The sequence below is a fragment of the Canis lupus genome, chromosome 6 (genome assembly GCF_003254725.2).
Source record: "Canis lupus dingo isolate Sandy chromosome 6, ASM325472v2, whole genome shotgun sequence".
In the NCBI taxonomy this organism is placed as follows: Eukaryota; Metazoa; Chordata; class Mammalia; order Carnivora; family Canidae; genus Canis; species Canis lupus.
Window position 1 is genome coordinate 38,326,503 of NC_064248.1, and position 15,177 is coordinate 38,341,679.

The following is a 15,177-nucleotide window of genomic DNA, read 5'->3' on the forward strand; positions in this document are numbered from 1 at the left end:
CACCCAAGCCTGACAATGTGCACTTGGGGCAGATGTGTAGGTGGAAGCCTCATCCATACCACTGATGGGGAGATTTGGAGGCTGCAAAGTGCTCAACCACCCACAGGTCTACGATGGCCTCCGCTCCAGCCACACATCCATTAGCTGGGCTCCCAAGTCCCATGGCACTAACTCCCTGTGCACAGAGGAACAGTAGCACACAGCACCACTGGGCTGTTCCTGACACACAACCCTACACCCACATTCATGATGCATGCATGCACATACCCAGACACACATGCACATAAGTACACACATCACACTCACACACATCGTATGTGTACACATAAAGATGCATACACATGTACATACATCACACTCATGGACACAGATGAACACTCACTACACCCCCGACACACCCTCCACATTCATACACACTCACGCGCAGGCACATGCCAGCTGGCTTACGTTTCCGTAGCAGTCCTCATCATCCTCCGACATCGCTGGCAGGTAGGCAGTGAGCTTTGGAGGCGTCTGATGCTGCAGGTTCTCCCATGTGATGGACTCGAAGAATGGATGAGCTCGCAGGGGGCTGTACCCTCCCATTTCCTCACAGCCTAATCGCTTCGTGGCATCTAAAACCTGAGACAGAGCAGAAGTCAACACAAGTCAGTGTCCACATCGAAAAGTAATGCTGACAACGACATTCTTTGTGAGTACTCCTTTTCAATTCTTCTCATCTCACACAAAGGAGGGCACTATGGCCTATCCCCCCACCCTTCACGGTGTGCTGGGGACAGCAGAGTCACCTCTGGGGCTACATTCACCTCTCTCAAGTTTCTATCTGTCCACTCACACAGGTGAAAACAACTCAAAATTTAATGAATAGCAACAAGTGTTCTCTTAAAAAATACGTAAGTCGTACAAGAAAAGAATGAATGTACTGGTTTTAATAACAAGGAGACCAAGATAATTGTGTAGACGGCGAGCTACCATGGACAGAGAACAAAATGCTGTGTTCTCCCACCCGTGCTTCCTCTCAAAGGGCACCATCCCCACCCCCTCCGATCTTCAGCTGCACGCCCCCAGACCCACCAAGCCCCCAGACCCACCGAGCAGCAACAGGCTGCCGGCTGACAGGATAGGCATGGGGTGGGGAGGAAAGAGTCCGAGACAGGACAGGCCCTGCTCCCCAGGACCAAGGGAGGGCAGGGACACTGCAGCTGCTAGACACAAACACACACACCTTTCCTGGGTCAATCTGCTGACCTCTACTACAGAACCCAGGCAATCTTTAAAACCTTCCTGTAGCAGACTCTGAGGTCGGCATTCACATACATCACCACGCAGGATTTCAGAAATATGCCACTGCAGTACAGCCAGTTGCTCCAACAACAAGTAACTTAAAATGCTATGTATATCAATGAACAAATGCAAAATGATACAATGATTTCCTATGTTACGAAAGCAAGAATCAGGCATTTGGAAATTGAAAAGGGTTCACAGGGACGCCTGGGAGCTCAGCAGTTGAGCATCTGCCTTTAGCTCAGGGCGTGACCCTGGAGTCCCACATCAGGCTCTCTGCATGGAGTCTGCTTCTCCCTCTGCCTGTGTCTCTGCCTCTCTCTCTCTGGGTCTCTCATGAGTAAATAAATAGAATCTTTAAAAAAAAAAAAAAAGGGTTTACAGAGATCAGATAGAAGATACAAATCTACCTACAAGCACAAGCAACCCAAGGACACACTGCTGTGAAACACAGGGGCCTCTGGGAAAGCTGCTCTGACCCAGTTCAGAGGGACTCGGGGTGTGGCTATCAGATCATCTTATCAGAAAAAATTCAAAATATTTACCAAAAGTTTTTCCACAAGGTCTCTTGCCTTAGGGAAGAATTTTTCAGGAAAGTCATACTCCAACTTAATGATCTTCTGAAATATAAGATATTCATTTCTGTAAAACAAGAAAAGCCATCACTTTGGCAGAGTACACGAACGTCCCCAGCACAGGGCCTTACGCCTTCTGGGCCAGCAGCCTCCCTCTCCTGCTGCGGAGACACCATGGCTGAGGTCCCTGCCTCTGGCCCCAGCCCCTGCCCCCTCCCAGCTCTCCAGCAGCTGCTGCGGTGGGCCTGGGGGCCGTGGGTGATCTTACCCTGCTCGAAAAGGCGGCAGTCCTGCCACGAGCTGGTATATTATACATCCGAGAGCCCAAAGGTCTGAACTTTAAGGGAGGGGAAAACAAACAAGAATGACATTTGTAAAATTTCCGTGACAAGCACAGTTCATTCTGCCCTCTCTGTTCTTGCTGTCCCTTTTCAGCCTCTGATCTACTTCCCTCCTTTGAGATCAGGTCAGTGTGAGAGTGGGGACCAGAACTCCAAGGATCCCACACAGAGGGACACCACAGGCCAGGCCATGCAGCCATTCCCACAGACCCGCCACCTCCAGTGGGGGCTACCCACTTCCTCACAGGGCCAGCGTGACCTGGGCAGGGGGCAGAGGTCACTCCTGACTACAGGAGACACCCGCACTGACAGAGAAGCACCTTCCCCAGCTCCGGGCGGTACTGGGAAGGGAGCCCGAGGCAGCCACTGCAGGTTGGCAGAGCTAGGAATGAATTTAGGTTTTCCCATAACTCACTTAGCGTTCACCCAAGGAGACAGACACAAGCTCATGGGCACCAACGAGCCAAATGACACAATCCTTAGGAGTGCACAGAGCAAGCTTTAACTCCTTCCCTTCTTGAACTGGCTGTGAAAAAGCTCTACCTCTCCTTTATAAACGTTTTAATTCCACATTTTAAAAGAAACAGGTCTACACTCCCCAAGGTTGTTCCCAGAACCAGCTAGTGGAGACCCTGGAAGGGGTGCTCTCCTCACCCGGATGTTGCTGCCTGGCTCACACTCACCCCTCTGCACCTTCTCAGAGCTCCCAGCTGACATCTACCTTGTGTATTTTAGTTCCTCTAAAAGTTCTGCATTCTATTCCCAGCTCAGCACTACAGAAATATCCGCACGACACTGGTCCTGCACCACCAGCCATCTTCCTGCCGAACCCTAAACATACATGGGCCCATCGGCTGCTGGATACAACCAGTTACTACAACAGGCCCCAGTCAGGTATTCCAGGAGATGGGACCAATAGGATGAGGGTGGAAGGGTCAGGCCAGCAGCAGTGCCAGGGGGGGCAGAAAGGGCACTTGACACGGGTTAAAACAGACAACAGATCAGAAATCTGAGGCACGACATACAGGTGGAGTGAAGGGCATTTAAAAACGTAACCTACATTCTACCTACTAACTAGTTTTACACTTGGTTTTCTCTATTATCTAGTCTAGCGAAAACGGGGAGCCACACAAGACAGAAGCCAAAAGAAAAGCTTCGGCCCTTCAGAGCAGCAGCAGCAGCCAGAGACTACACGGGAGGCTGTTGGCGGGCTGCCACCTCCAGCAAGTGGGACTGTCACCACTGCAAGCCCCTGGGTTCTTGTCACCTCTGTGCACTGTCTGAATGTTTATCATCAGCAGCTCTCCTACCATTTAAAATGACTTTTTAATACAATAAAAACTAAAGAGGGAAGCTGGTGTAACAATTCTGGAAAGCACTAAGTACAAAGGATTTTTAAAATGGTAAGTTAAATCAAGTCATTCCACTTCTTGAAATCCAAAGAGGACTGTGAGGCAGCCCCAGCACTCCTGGCAGACTCAGGACAGGCAGGGGTGCCCTTCCGGGTAAGGGATGTGCGGCACATGGCTGTCACACCAGATTGCACCACGTAAATGAAGGAAAAGCACCTGAGTGCCAATAAAAAAGGAAGGGCTCAGTGAACTACAGAAAATCCACGTGCCAGAAGCACATAGCTGTTAGGTCTACAGAGGACTTCAGGGAGATGGGGAGATGCTTGCTCCACAATCCCAAGGAACAGGGCTCAAATCTGGTTGTTCATCATAACTCCAGCTGAACAGAAGTCACATGAACACACAGAAGATACACTAGAAATAACTGGAAAGACATGCCAGGTCACTATCTGGTGTCTGTAAGTGGGCTGAAGACTCTGAGTGTTTCTTGCCCTTTTATCCTCCATGTTTTCTAAAAATTCTTTATAAAACACAGGTGTCAGTTTTAGAATCAAAAAATACACCTTAACTATTTTTGAATAAATATCACAACTTAAACCTTTAGAAGCATAAAAAGATACACAATGATGTCTCCCTCACAGCGTTATCCCCTCATGCCCCTGGATGGCCACTGTCCCCACTGCTGGCGCAGCCAAGAGAGCTTAAATGACAAAGTGAATGTGGGCAGACATTCTCTTTCTAGTTTTCTTTTTTTTTTCTTTCTTTCTTTTCCTTCTTTCTAGTTTTCACGCAGAAGGCAGTCACTCTATGTCTTCCAATCTCACCCAGTAGAGCCTGGAGGCCTTTCCATCAGTGCTAAAGGGCTGCTTCATCCTAAAAGCCCCAAATCTAGGAAAAGCTAGCCCGTAGGCAGCCGTGACATATGCTTGGAGAATCTGGCCCGCAGCACTCACCTGGGGCCAATTCACTCTTGCTGGTAGAGCCGTGTCTGCACTGCACAATGCTGAGCAGCATCCCCGGCTTCCACCCACTAGACGTCAATAGTACTCCCTCCCCACTCCTGCCAAGCTGTGATACCAAAATTGTTCAGAAAGGGCCAAATGTGCCCTGCGGGGCAGAACTGCCCCAGCTAAGAAGCCCCGCCCTACAACAATATCCGGTCATGGTAAGAGTCAGAATCTGTTGACTGAGTAAGATTAGGAAAGTGGCCCCTTGCAGCCTGTCAGTGTAGGACGCTGATGGCACGGCCCTCAGTCAACTGATGGCGCCCCCTGTCCCCCAGCAACAAGGATCCGGGGAGAAGCTCCGGCCACAGAACTTGCTGTCATCTGGAATACCTCTCCTCACTGACGCCCCAGACTCTACTGCCACCTCTCAGTCTTTCGCCTGCCTCCCCACCGAGACTGCTTCCCCAATTTCTCCCATCAGCATCCCCGCCCCCAGACCCCAATGCCCAACTGCATCGCTGTTGGCTCTTCCCTCTCCAGACCTCTGTTCTTGTGGGCAGAACCTCATCTATGCACCTGTCACTTTCAGAACTAGGCCCCCACCTAGGCCGTCAACCTGTGGCTCCCAATGGCTGGCCCTGGCTAGGCAACCAGCTCCACCCCCTCCCACAAGTTGCCTTCTGGGCCTCTCCCCACACTTGGCAAAGCCTGTTTTGCTGGAGTTGACCTGTGGCCACTGCCACTGTGCACCAGCCCAAGGCAGTGCTAAAGATCCTAGGGCAGAGAGCCACACTTTCCCCCACTGAATAGTTGCTCCTAAAGGAACAAGATCAAATCTCAAAGCATCAGCAGAGACAGCCCCAGGAAGTATAACATGCAACAATAAAGTAGCAGCCAGGTTATCAAAGAAAGATAATGATAAAGGCCATAAAAAGCACTCTCTTAACTATTAACTTTACATCAAAGAATGGATGCAATAGCTACTGTAGGGAAAAAATATTTTGGATCAGATGAAAGTGAGTTACCTCTTACACGCCGATTTCTCTGTGAGCAGTTCTGGAGACACATACTGGGCTGTTCCGACAAACGAGTTGGCCCTGGCTGAGGAGAAGAGGGAAAAACGAGAAAGGTCATAGTGAGACACAAGCATTTATAGACACTGCACCGTGGATGCTCATCCATAAGGATGTCATGGTTCATGTGGGCATAAGTGGAGCTCTTTGTCATAGTACTGGTCCCCTGGAACCAGATTGTCCATTCCTGAGAGCCTGACTTGTCCACAGCCCTCTCCTCCAGCCCCCTTCTTGGTACTCTCTCCTCTAAGGGCTGGCTCAAAGGACATCTACTCTGTGACACCAGGCCTGACTGCCAGGTCAGTCCTCCCAGGCCACCCCACTGCACATCATCTGGGTGCCTCTCACAGGCACACTAGAGTGGCACCCACCCAGTCTCTGTTACCTAGGAGCATCTTGAAGACAGGGGGCCCGTCTATTTGGTTCACTACTGGACCTTTGGTCCCTAAAACAGCCCCACACTCACAGCAGGCACAGATGGGACACAGGTAGATGTGGGCATGGACTGGACCTCCTGCAGGGTACGCACCCCCAACAAACAGCTTACAGAGGTTAGGGGTGACAATGAGAGGGAGACCCAAGAGTTCTGGCCAGGGAACCTCTTTAACACCCCGCTGCCTATAGCACAGGGCTGTTCAACACCAGATCTACTGAGCTCAACGCACAGACTCCTAGGGTCAGTGGCAGCAGGACTCTCTGGACTCATCCATCACAAAAGAGAACGCAGCAACCCTTGTGTCACGGAAGTGGCCCTCAAGGAGTTCAGGGACTCACTGGCAGCTGAGCGGCCCACAATGCATGGCGCCATGGACACAAGCCAGCCTGCTCCACTACACTGCTCCTGAGGTATCCCCGAGGGGCGTCCTCTAACACAGTGGATAGCACAGCCAAAGGATCAGGACTCCCATGTGACAGCTCCCCACTACCTGAGAGCAAAATGCTTCTCCCAGGAACATGTGAAACGCTATGTCGCCTCCAACGCTTCTCTGGAGATGCCCCACATCACTTGCCGCAACCTGCCATGAGCGGCCTTACACACCGGCCCCATGTGAACAGCACTCTGTACATGCACCGAACAGCTGTTGACAAGGCTCTGGTCCTGCTCGGACAGGCCCACAGAGACCACCTTCCCCAGTAGCAGGTCCTGGCATGGTCCCCCCCATGTGCTGTCCTAGCACCCCACAGCAGACAGGAGACCTAACACCACGGATTAACATCACTGTGCTCCGGGCAAACAAACACTGTGACTTAGCATGACTTTTTCACAGATCAAATGGTCCTTTTTCTCAGTATCTTTAACAACCATGCTAGAAAGTATCTGTCCTAAGGACACATTTTCCTGAACCAACCTGAGAAGTCAAACATGATACCAATATACCTACCAGCCAATGGTCTCCAGCCCTCCAGGCCACTTTTGAAACCAGGGACACAGAAAGCAGTGACCAGTCCCATGCAGGGTCCTGACAGGCCCCAGGGGACATGTGGCAATGCTGGGAAATATTTCCAGCTGGCACAGCATGGCCAGGAGGAAGCTCCAGTTACTGGGGGGAGAGACACCAGGGGTGCAGCTAAGCATCCCACAGGACAGCAAACTGCAGGAGTTCTCAGCCTATAGATCCCCAGACCCTGGGTGGCCTCTGTGCAGCCTCACAGGGACAGTGCTCTCCTACCTTCTGAAGATACAGCTCTCACTAGAGCAGGAGGAGCCAGCTCAAGTCTGGAAGGTTCTGGAGCATGGAAGGGAGTCTGGAAGGGGGAGCATGGAAGGGAGAAGGCTGAAAGTGCCTTCATCCCTCCTACTCTGGTGCACGTGTGTTCCATCAATGGAAGTGGGCTTCCCCTTCTGCACTAACTGGAGGCTCTGTCCTGGGCACCTCAGCTTGGTCCTGACAGAGCGATGACTTGGGGTTACAGCTACCGGGGACAAAATGCAACAGGCCTATGTTTCGTCTGCCTATAAAATCTTGAAAGTGGATGGCTATAAATAACACAACACCTGAACTAAGCCCAAAAGGAAACCAAGGCCCCCAGCCACACCGATGCAGCACATGGTGGTCTGAGGCTAGAGGCGCCCATGGTCATGGTGGCCGTCACATCCTCGTTCACCATCTCTGGGGGTGCCTTACAGCTGCAGGGGCTCATCATGGCGGAGACTTCCTGACTGCTGGTCCAAAGGTTCCTAAGGGCAGATGCCCAGGAAGAAGACTCTACGTGTGCTGGCTCTTCCCCACCTGTCCTCCTCAGTGTTCCACACGGGGCAGCCTGTGTCCTGCAGCCCTGGAGCCAGCGGGAGCCCCTCTGCAGAGGGAGGCAGGGGAGAGCAATGGGTGTCACTCTTTCCCGCATGGCTCTCCCACCACAATGTCCCCACCCCCACACTCCCCCAATGCTCCTGCCCCCAGAGGCTCACAGTCCCACCATGGGGATCCAGCACAGTTGCTGGAGAGCTGGCTGAGGGGCCTTGCTCTCCGTAATGGTCCCTTCAGTAAGTTATTTTCCTGTAAAGACTTTGTGGCCGCATTTGCATCCTGCCAGGACCCTGAGCTATATACTGCCAAGAACACTGAGGTGATTCATAAGAGGAAAAAAGAAACTGAGAGCCAAAACCAAGAGAAACCACTTAATGATGCAATGAATCAAAGAAATGCAAATGAAAACATGATGGCCTATCAAATCAGCAAAGATAAAAAAGGAAATACACACTGTTGGCAAAGATTTAAGCAGACACATACACTACTAGTGGTGGGGATATGCAATGGTGTAATTTTCAGGGGAGCAATTTTCCCATAAGCATCAAAATCCATAGAGAACACACTTGCCATCTGAGCCAGCAATTCTATCCCTGGCACCTGGTCCTCAAGGATGGATCCAGCACGGGCAGGAGGACAACATGGACCCGATGGCCCCAGGAAACTCACTTGGTTAATTCACTGCCTCTACTGGTTTCCATTCTGCATAGTAATCATGTGTTGCTTCTGTGATTTGTTTTTAAATGTTATTATTAAAAAGTTCTAAAAACATATTTTTGGGGGTGCTTGGGTGGGTCAGTTGATGAAGCATCTGCCTTCAGCTCAGGTCATGATCTCAAGGTCCTGGAATTAAGCCCGTGTCAGGCTCCCTGGGAGTTTGCCTCTCCTTCTCCGTCTGCCCCTCCCTGCTTGTTCTCGCTCAAATAAGTCTTTTTTAAAAAATCACATTTTTGTATGGAAATATATATATTATGATGTATGTATATTATACATAATTAAATAATTCAGGCTACCAAACAGTATATAGGGGTGTGTGTGCCTTTAAATAGCTACATGGTGCACAAAACAAAGTCCAAAAGATATACACCATTCCCACCCCTGCCACGGCTGGGCTTTAAACAGTGAATCATGATGTCTTTAGGGCTGTGTGGTTGCTGCAGGCTTCCTGGGCCTGAGTCTCCCATGACACCTGCTGCGTCCTCTCACCCAGGAGCCTGTGCCCACCTTCTCAGATGTGGGACACCGAGTCGAGGCCCCAGAGAGGTACGAAGATACCTGAGGAGAGGAGTTCTTGTCATGAGACGAAGGACCCCTCTGGCATGCGGAAACGAACAGGACTGCCCTCAGAGTGATGCTTTAAAGGCATAAAATAAAATATGCAGGATGACAAAGGACAAAAGTACCAAAATACAAAAGTAGTAACAGAGTGTGATGTAATAGTACGTGATTTTTATTGATGCAATAATAAGATCTGGCAGGTCTAACACAACAGATCAAGAGTTGTGAGAACTGTGGAGGTGCCTGGGTGGCCCAGGTGGCTGGCTGAGTGTCTGACTCTTGGTTTCAGCTCAGGTCATGGTCTCAGGGTTGTGAGATGGAGCTAGCAGCAGGCTCCGTGCTCAGCAGGGAGTCTGCTTGAAGATTCTCCTTCTGTCCCTCCCCCAACTCGTGCAAGTGCCAGAGAGGAAGGAGGGCCCTCAAGAAGTGTTCCTGAGGTCAGAGGACACCTCTACTCTCTTCAAAGCTCGAAGCACAGACTGCTACTGCCTTACCCATAAACCCGCAAGTGAAGCACAGCAAACACACTCCACAAAATGGGCTGGGACAAAAGATGAGCAAACTGAATACAGCAACACATAAAAAGGAGTATGCACCATGACCAAGTAGTTTTTATCCCAGAATGCATGGGTGGTTTAACACATAAAAATCCATCAATATACTACATATTATTAGAATAAATGGGAAAAAACCCACGTGATCTCAATAGATTCAGAAAAGCATATAATAAAAATTCAATACTGCTTTATGACAAAAATGTCACAAATTAGGAACAGAAAGGAACCTCCTCAACTTGATCAAGGAGTTTATGAAAGCCTCATAGCAAGCGTCCCACTTGATGTGAGAGACTGAAGCTTCTCTCCTAAGATCAGAAACAAGACAAGGATGCCTGCTGTGGCCACTCCCATTCCACACCATCCTGGAGGTCCTACCAGGGCAGGCAGGCAATAAGAGATCAAAGGTGGGAGCCTGGGTGGCTCAGTGGTTGAGCATCCGCCTTGGCTCAGGTCGTGATCCTGGAGTCCCCAGATCAAGTCCCACGTCAGGCTCCCTGCATGGAGTCTCCTTCTCCCTCTGCCTGTGTCTCTGCCTCTTTCTCTCTCTGTGTGTTTTACATGAATAAATAAATAAAATCTTAAAAAAAAATCTTAAGACAGAATAATATTCTGTGAGAAACGACCACACTGTTTACCCGTTTGTGTAATCAACTAATGGACAGCTGAGTTGTTTCCACTTTCAGCTATCATATATAAAGCTGCTCTAAACATTCCTGTACCCCTTTTTTTGTGAACACGTTTTCAGTTCTCTTGGATCTGCACCTGGAAGTAGAACTGCTGAGTTATACAGTAACTATGGGTAACCTTTTGAGGAACTGCCAGCCTGTTTTCCAAGGCGACTGCACCATTTCACATTCCCACCTGGAGAGCAGAGGGTTTAGGTTCCTCCCCACCCTTGCTAACGCTGGTTATCACTGTCATTTGATCACAGCTGCCCTAGAAGAAGGGAAAGTGGTAGCTCAGTGTGCTTTTGATCTGCATTTCCCTAATGACCTTCAGCATCTTTTCATGTGTTTATTGGCCGTTTTTAATCTTTTTTGGAGAAATGTCTATTCAGACCCTATGCCCACTTTTAAATTTTCATTGCATTTTACTCCTGGAGTTATGAGTTCTTTATACATTCTGGGGATAAAGTCCCTTAAGATAAATGATTTGGAAATATTTTTTCTCGTTTTACTTTCTGAATGGTAACACAGCACAAAAATTTCCCAACTTGATGTGGTCTATTTTTCTTCTGTTGCTCATGCTTTAGGTGGTGTATCTAAGAAACCACTCACTGTCTAAGCCAAGGTCATGGAGATTTACACCTACACTTCCTTTCAAAAGTTTCTATTTCTGCATCCTATATTCACATCTCTGCTCCAAGTTAACTTTGGAGTTACCTTTTGCATATGGTGTGAGGTATGGGTAAATCCTGTTTTTGATGAACTGGTCAACACCAGAGGATGACAGTAAACCAGTTCACAGCTTTCACAAGCAGCAAATAATGGGGAAAGCAAATATTTATCCTGTTTTTCCTCCATAGTCAATATCACTATAATTAACCAAATAATTGCTATGGCAAAGTTTCTCTTTAAAGAAGAACTCCAGCCCATGAATCAAAGAATGACTACAATCATTGTGTATTCTTAGAGAATTAAAACATCTAGGCCATTATGGCTATAAAGCGCTGTTGACATCACAGAGAGATGACGGGGTGTTGTAAGTGTCCGAATGGAGAACACAACCCAGCTTTTGGTTTGAAAGGACTGAATCTGAATTTGATCAAGGGGCCAGATCCAACTCCCCATTTCTAGCACATTACAGGGGACAGGAGCATGTTACATGACTCCACAGAGATGCAATCAGGAAACTCCAGGAAACTCTGTAAGACAAATGACCTGGTTTCTTCAACAGACTCCACGGGAAAAAAATAGAGTAAAAAAATTTTAAGAAACAAATTAGCTAAACCCAAATGTGGAGCTTTATTTGAATCCCAATTCAAGTAGACAGCCACCAAAAAATTATGATGTAAAATCCAGACATCTGGAAATTTAACACAGTATTTTAGGATATAAAGCAATTACTGTTAGCTTTTTTTTTTTGAGTTAGCTTTTTTATGCGTGAAAATGGTTTGCTATTGTAGCTTTATTTTTATTTTTTTTAAAGATGTTATTTATTTATTCATGAGAGACAGAGACAGAGAGAGAGAGGGGCAGAGACATAGGCAGAGGGAGAAGCAGGCTCCATGAAGGGAGCCCGACGTGGGACTCAGGACTCCAGGATCACACCCTGGTCCAAAGGCAGGCGCTAAACCGCTGAGCCACCCAGGGATCCCCCTGTAGCTTTATTTTTTTAAGAAAACTTTAGGGCAGCCTGGGTGGCTCAGCGGTTTAATGCTGCCTTCGGCCCAGAGTGTGATCCTATAGACCCGGGATCGAGTCTCCCTCTCTCCCTCTGCCTCTCCCTCACTCCCTCTGCCTGGGTCTCTGCCCCTCCCCCTGTCTCTCATGAATGAATGAATGAATGAATGAATGAATAAATAAATAAATAAATAAATAAAATCTTTAAAAAATAATAATAAAAGAAACTTTATACTGGGAGAACTGAATGGGAAGTCATCAGAGAGGGAGAAAAACCATGAGACTCTTAACTACAGGAAAACAAACTAAGGGTTGAAAGAGGAGTAGTGGGTGGGGGGATGGGGTAACTGGGTGATGAGCATTAAGGAGGGCACATGATAAAAAAAAAAAAGGAGGGCACATGATGTGATGAGCACTGGGTGTTATATGCAACTGATAAATCATTGAACACTATATCTGAAACCAAGTATGTACTTTATGTTGGCTAACTGAATTTATATAAATAAAAAGTAAAAGAAACTTTGTATTTTAGTAATAAATACTAAAACATTTACTAGGAAAACAAATTGCTGATGGTGGAAATTAGGTCACATGCATGGTTTGAATTTTACAAAAAGCAAGTACTCTATGTAAAAAAGAAAAACAAAAAACCAATTCCATGTATCATAGCTATGACTAAACAAATACCCATATTGAGAAGACCAGAGTAAACCATTTCTCAATGTAAAGAGTTATATCTGGTGGCATAAGCATAGGAACTTTCTTCTCTAGCATGCAAGCTCTGCTTTGGGGTGGGTGGAGCTGTCCTGCTCATGCTATAGTGGGGGCAAGGCAGAGGCGCTAGGGCAGGGTCCAGAGTTCACAGCACCTCAAGACTGGTCTGAGGGTCTGGATGATGGCCATCCATAAAAGGTACAGCTAGAGTGAGTGACAGAAGTGACTTCAGCTCTGCAGCCTCCCCTCCATCCCCTCTCCTGTCACCAGCCCCAACACCTGCCAGCCCTCCCCCCTCGTTGGAAGAGTGGAACCTCTACATCTGGCTACATACCAGAAAGACCTGTATGGCTCAAGACATAGGTTTCTAGACACAAACCCTAAATCTGAACCTCTGTGGCATCCTGAGCTCCCCAAGCCTCTTACAAAGAAGGCAAAGGTCAGTGATATGGTCATAAACAAGGGGCTTACTCTGCATGATTAAGCTGCCCATATTTGGACAGGTCTGTGGGAACCCTTGTTAGGTTAGGTTAATCACAAGTCCTCATCAATCCCACATACCCTCCTCAATAGCTGCCCTGCTGTTTCCTATCCCTGCCCCTCACAGACACAGACACGGGGTCACTATGACCCCCCCAGGAAGCAGTGGAGACAGACAAAGTCTCTAAAGACGGAGAGCCTGCCTCTTGCTAGGATGGTAAAACATGCTCATGCTCACAGTACAGCTAGGGAGCCTTGGCCATGTTCCCAACAATGCCTGTGCTCTGCAGGCTTACGATGTCTTAGGGAAACCATCTCTGTACAAAAGTTAAAAGCCAATATAAGAATAAATTCTAAGATTCTGAACCATTTCAAAAAGAAAGTGAGAGCAAGTCACTACAATGAATCACTCATATAATTATACATTTTTTTCCCTCTTTCCCTAAGAATGAAAAAAAAAGCCAACTCGTCTCTATATACAAGTAACTCTCCCTGGTTTACGGTGTAAGGATTTTAGTCTTCAACTTCTAGAAAGAAACAAACACAGGTTTATTTCACTATTTGACCACTCCATTTAAATTCTTCTATTTTCTAAATGGCCACAGGACAACAGGACTGGCTGGTGTCAAGTATCTGAAGGGAATGCGTGCGGAGGAAAAAAACGGGCAGTACAGACCTTGAAGTGGCGGCCTCCCAAGGCTGACTGGGGGGCCCCATGGGGAGTCATACATGAGAGGACAAGGATGTTTGGGGCCACAGCAGTTCCTGTTTGGTTCAATTCAGTCATAGACAATGCTTATGGCTATGGGTTATGCCGCATCCACAAAAATGCAGCTGCCAGTCAATACGATGTTACTCTGCAATAGAAATGAGTCTGAGGCATCTCAGAGCCTAGAGGACTTCTCCATGGGGGGAAAGATGGAAGAGGAGCTGCAAAACACAGGCGAGTGGCACCGGGACTGAAATTTGTTGAGAACTAAGAGTATCTTCCTTGATTGCAAGTTTTGTTTTGGCCCCAAAAGGGCGGTGGCTTTAGGATTCTCAGAGAAGTTCCCAAATCCAAGAGGCAGTCTTGGGTGATTCAATGAGGGTCTGCACAAATACAAAGGCACCGACAGAAGCTTCACAACAGTATTGAAAGCACGGGGCTGCAAGAATGCCCAAAAAGCAAAGATAAAGCGCCCTGTGGAAAAGAACTCACAAAAGGGAAAGGAAAGGGGAAAGGAGAGGGGAAAGGAAAAGGAAAAGGAAAAGGAAAAGGAAAAGGAAAGGAAAGGAAAGGAAAGGAAAAACGACTCACAGAGGCCCAGCCGTGAGGAAAGAACCCCTAGCATCAGCCCAGCAGCCACCTGCACTCACATGGTCACTAAATGGGCCTCAGTTCAACTGAGGCAGAGGCGGCCTGCGTGGCTGAGCTAGCTAGGGCTCTCCCACTGCTGCATGGGGCTCATGGTTCCCCTCTTCCACAGGAGGCCAGTGGTAGCAGAGTGGCAGCTTCCATCTGAACCCAGTCCTTCTCTCTCATGTGTCCCCACGAGCCCTGGCAGAGGCAAGCACATTGCCCCAGCCTCTTGGGCCAGGCTCAGGGTGGCTCTGTTGGTGACACTCATCCTGACTCCAGGTTCATTTTCAAGGTCCTTATTAATTTCAAGGTCCCCGCTGGCTAGGGCCTTGGATTCCCAAGGCACTCTTCCGGCCCACTCAGCAACTCCTCCTCAGGTGATGGAGTGGTCACAATACATAAACCAACACCAGCCACTACCCTAGTATAACAGTGATTAGGAGGGCTTATAATTATAAATGTGCACTTGAGCAGCAGGTTAAAAACCAGCCCCTGCTTGTTCTGTGATTTCGTAGAACCTCACTATGATCAGTGTGCCTGGGCCACCAGTGGCAACTACACAGAAGAGACGGCAGGTCCTAAAATATAGAGACAGTGCTCTCAGTTACAATCCACAGTGCCAACAGAGAGAGCTGAGAGCTGG

The 15,177-nt window shown here is 48.2% G+C and overlaps 1 protein-coding gene across 7 annotated transcripts in view; it reads right to left on the reverse strand.

The window, feature by feature from the left end:
* Positions 1-15,177, reverse strand: part of PDPK1 (3-phosphoinositide dependent protein kinase 1) — a 79,396-nt gene that overhangs the window by 18,170 nt on the left and 46,049 nt on the right. For all 7 annotated transcript variants that reach the window (XM_025416880.3, XM_025416878.3, XM_025416876.3 and 4 more), the window contains exons 7-10: positions 5,525-5,600; positions 2,128-2,196; positions 1,830-1,926; positions 448-621 (exon numbers count right to left, since the gene is read on the reverse strand). In XM_025416880.3, the coding sequence (XP_025272665.3) occupies positions 448-621; positions 1,830-1,926; positions 2,128-2,196; positions 5,525-5,600 (416 nt within the window). The remainder of the gene's footprint in view (positions 1-447; positions 622-1,829; positions 1,927-2,127; positions 2,197-5,524; positions 5,601-15,177) is intronic.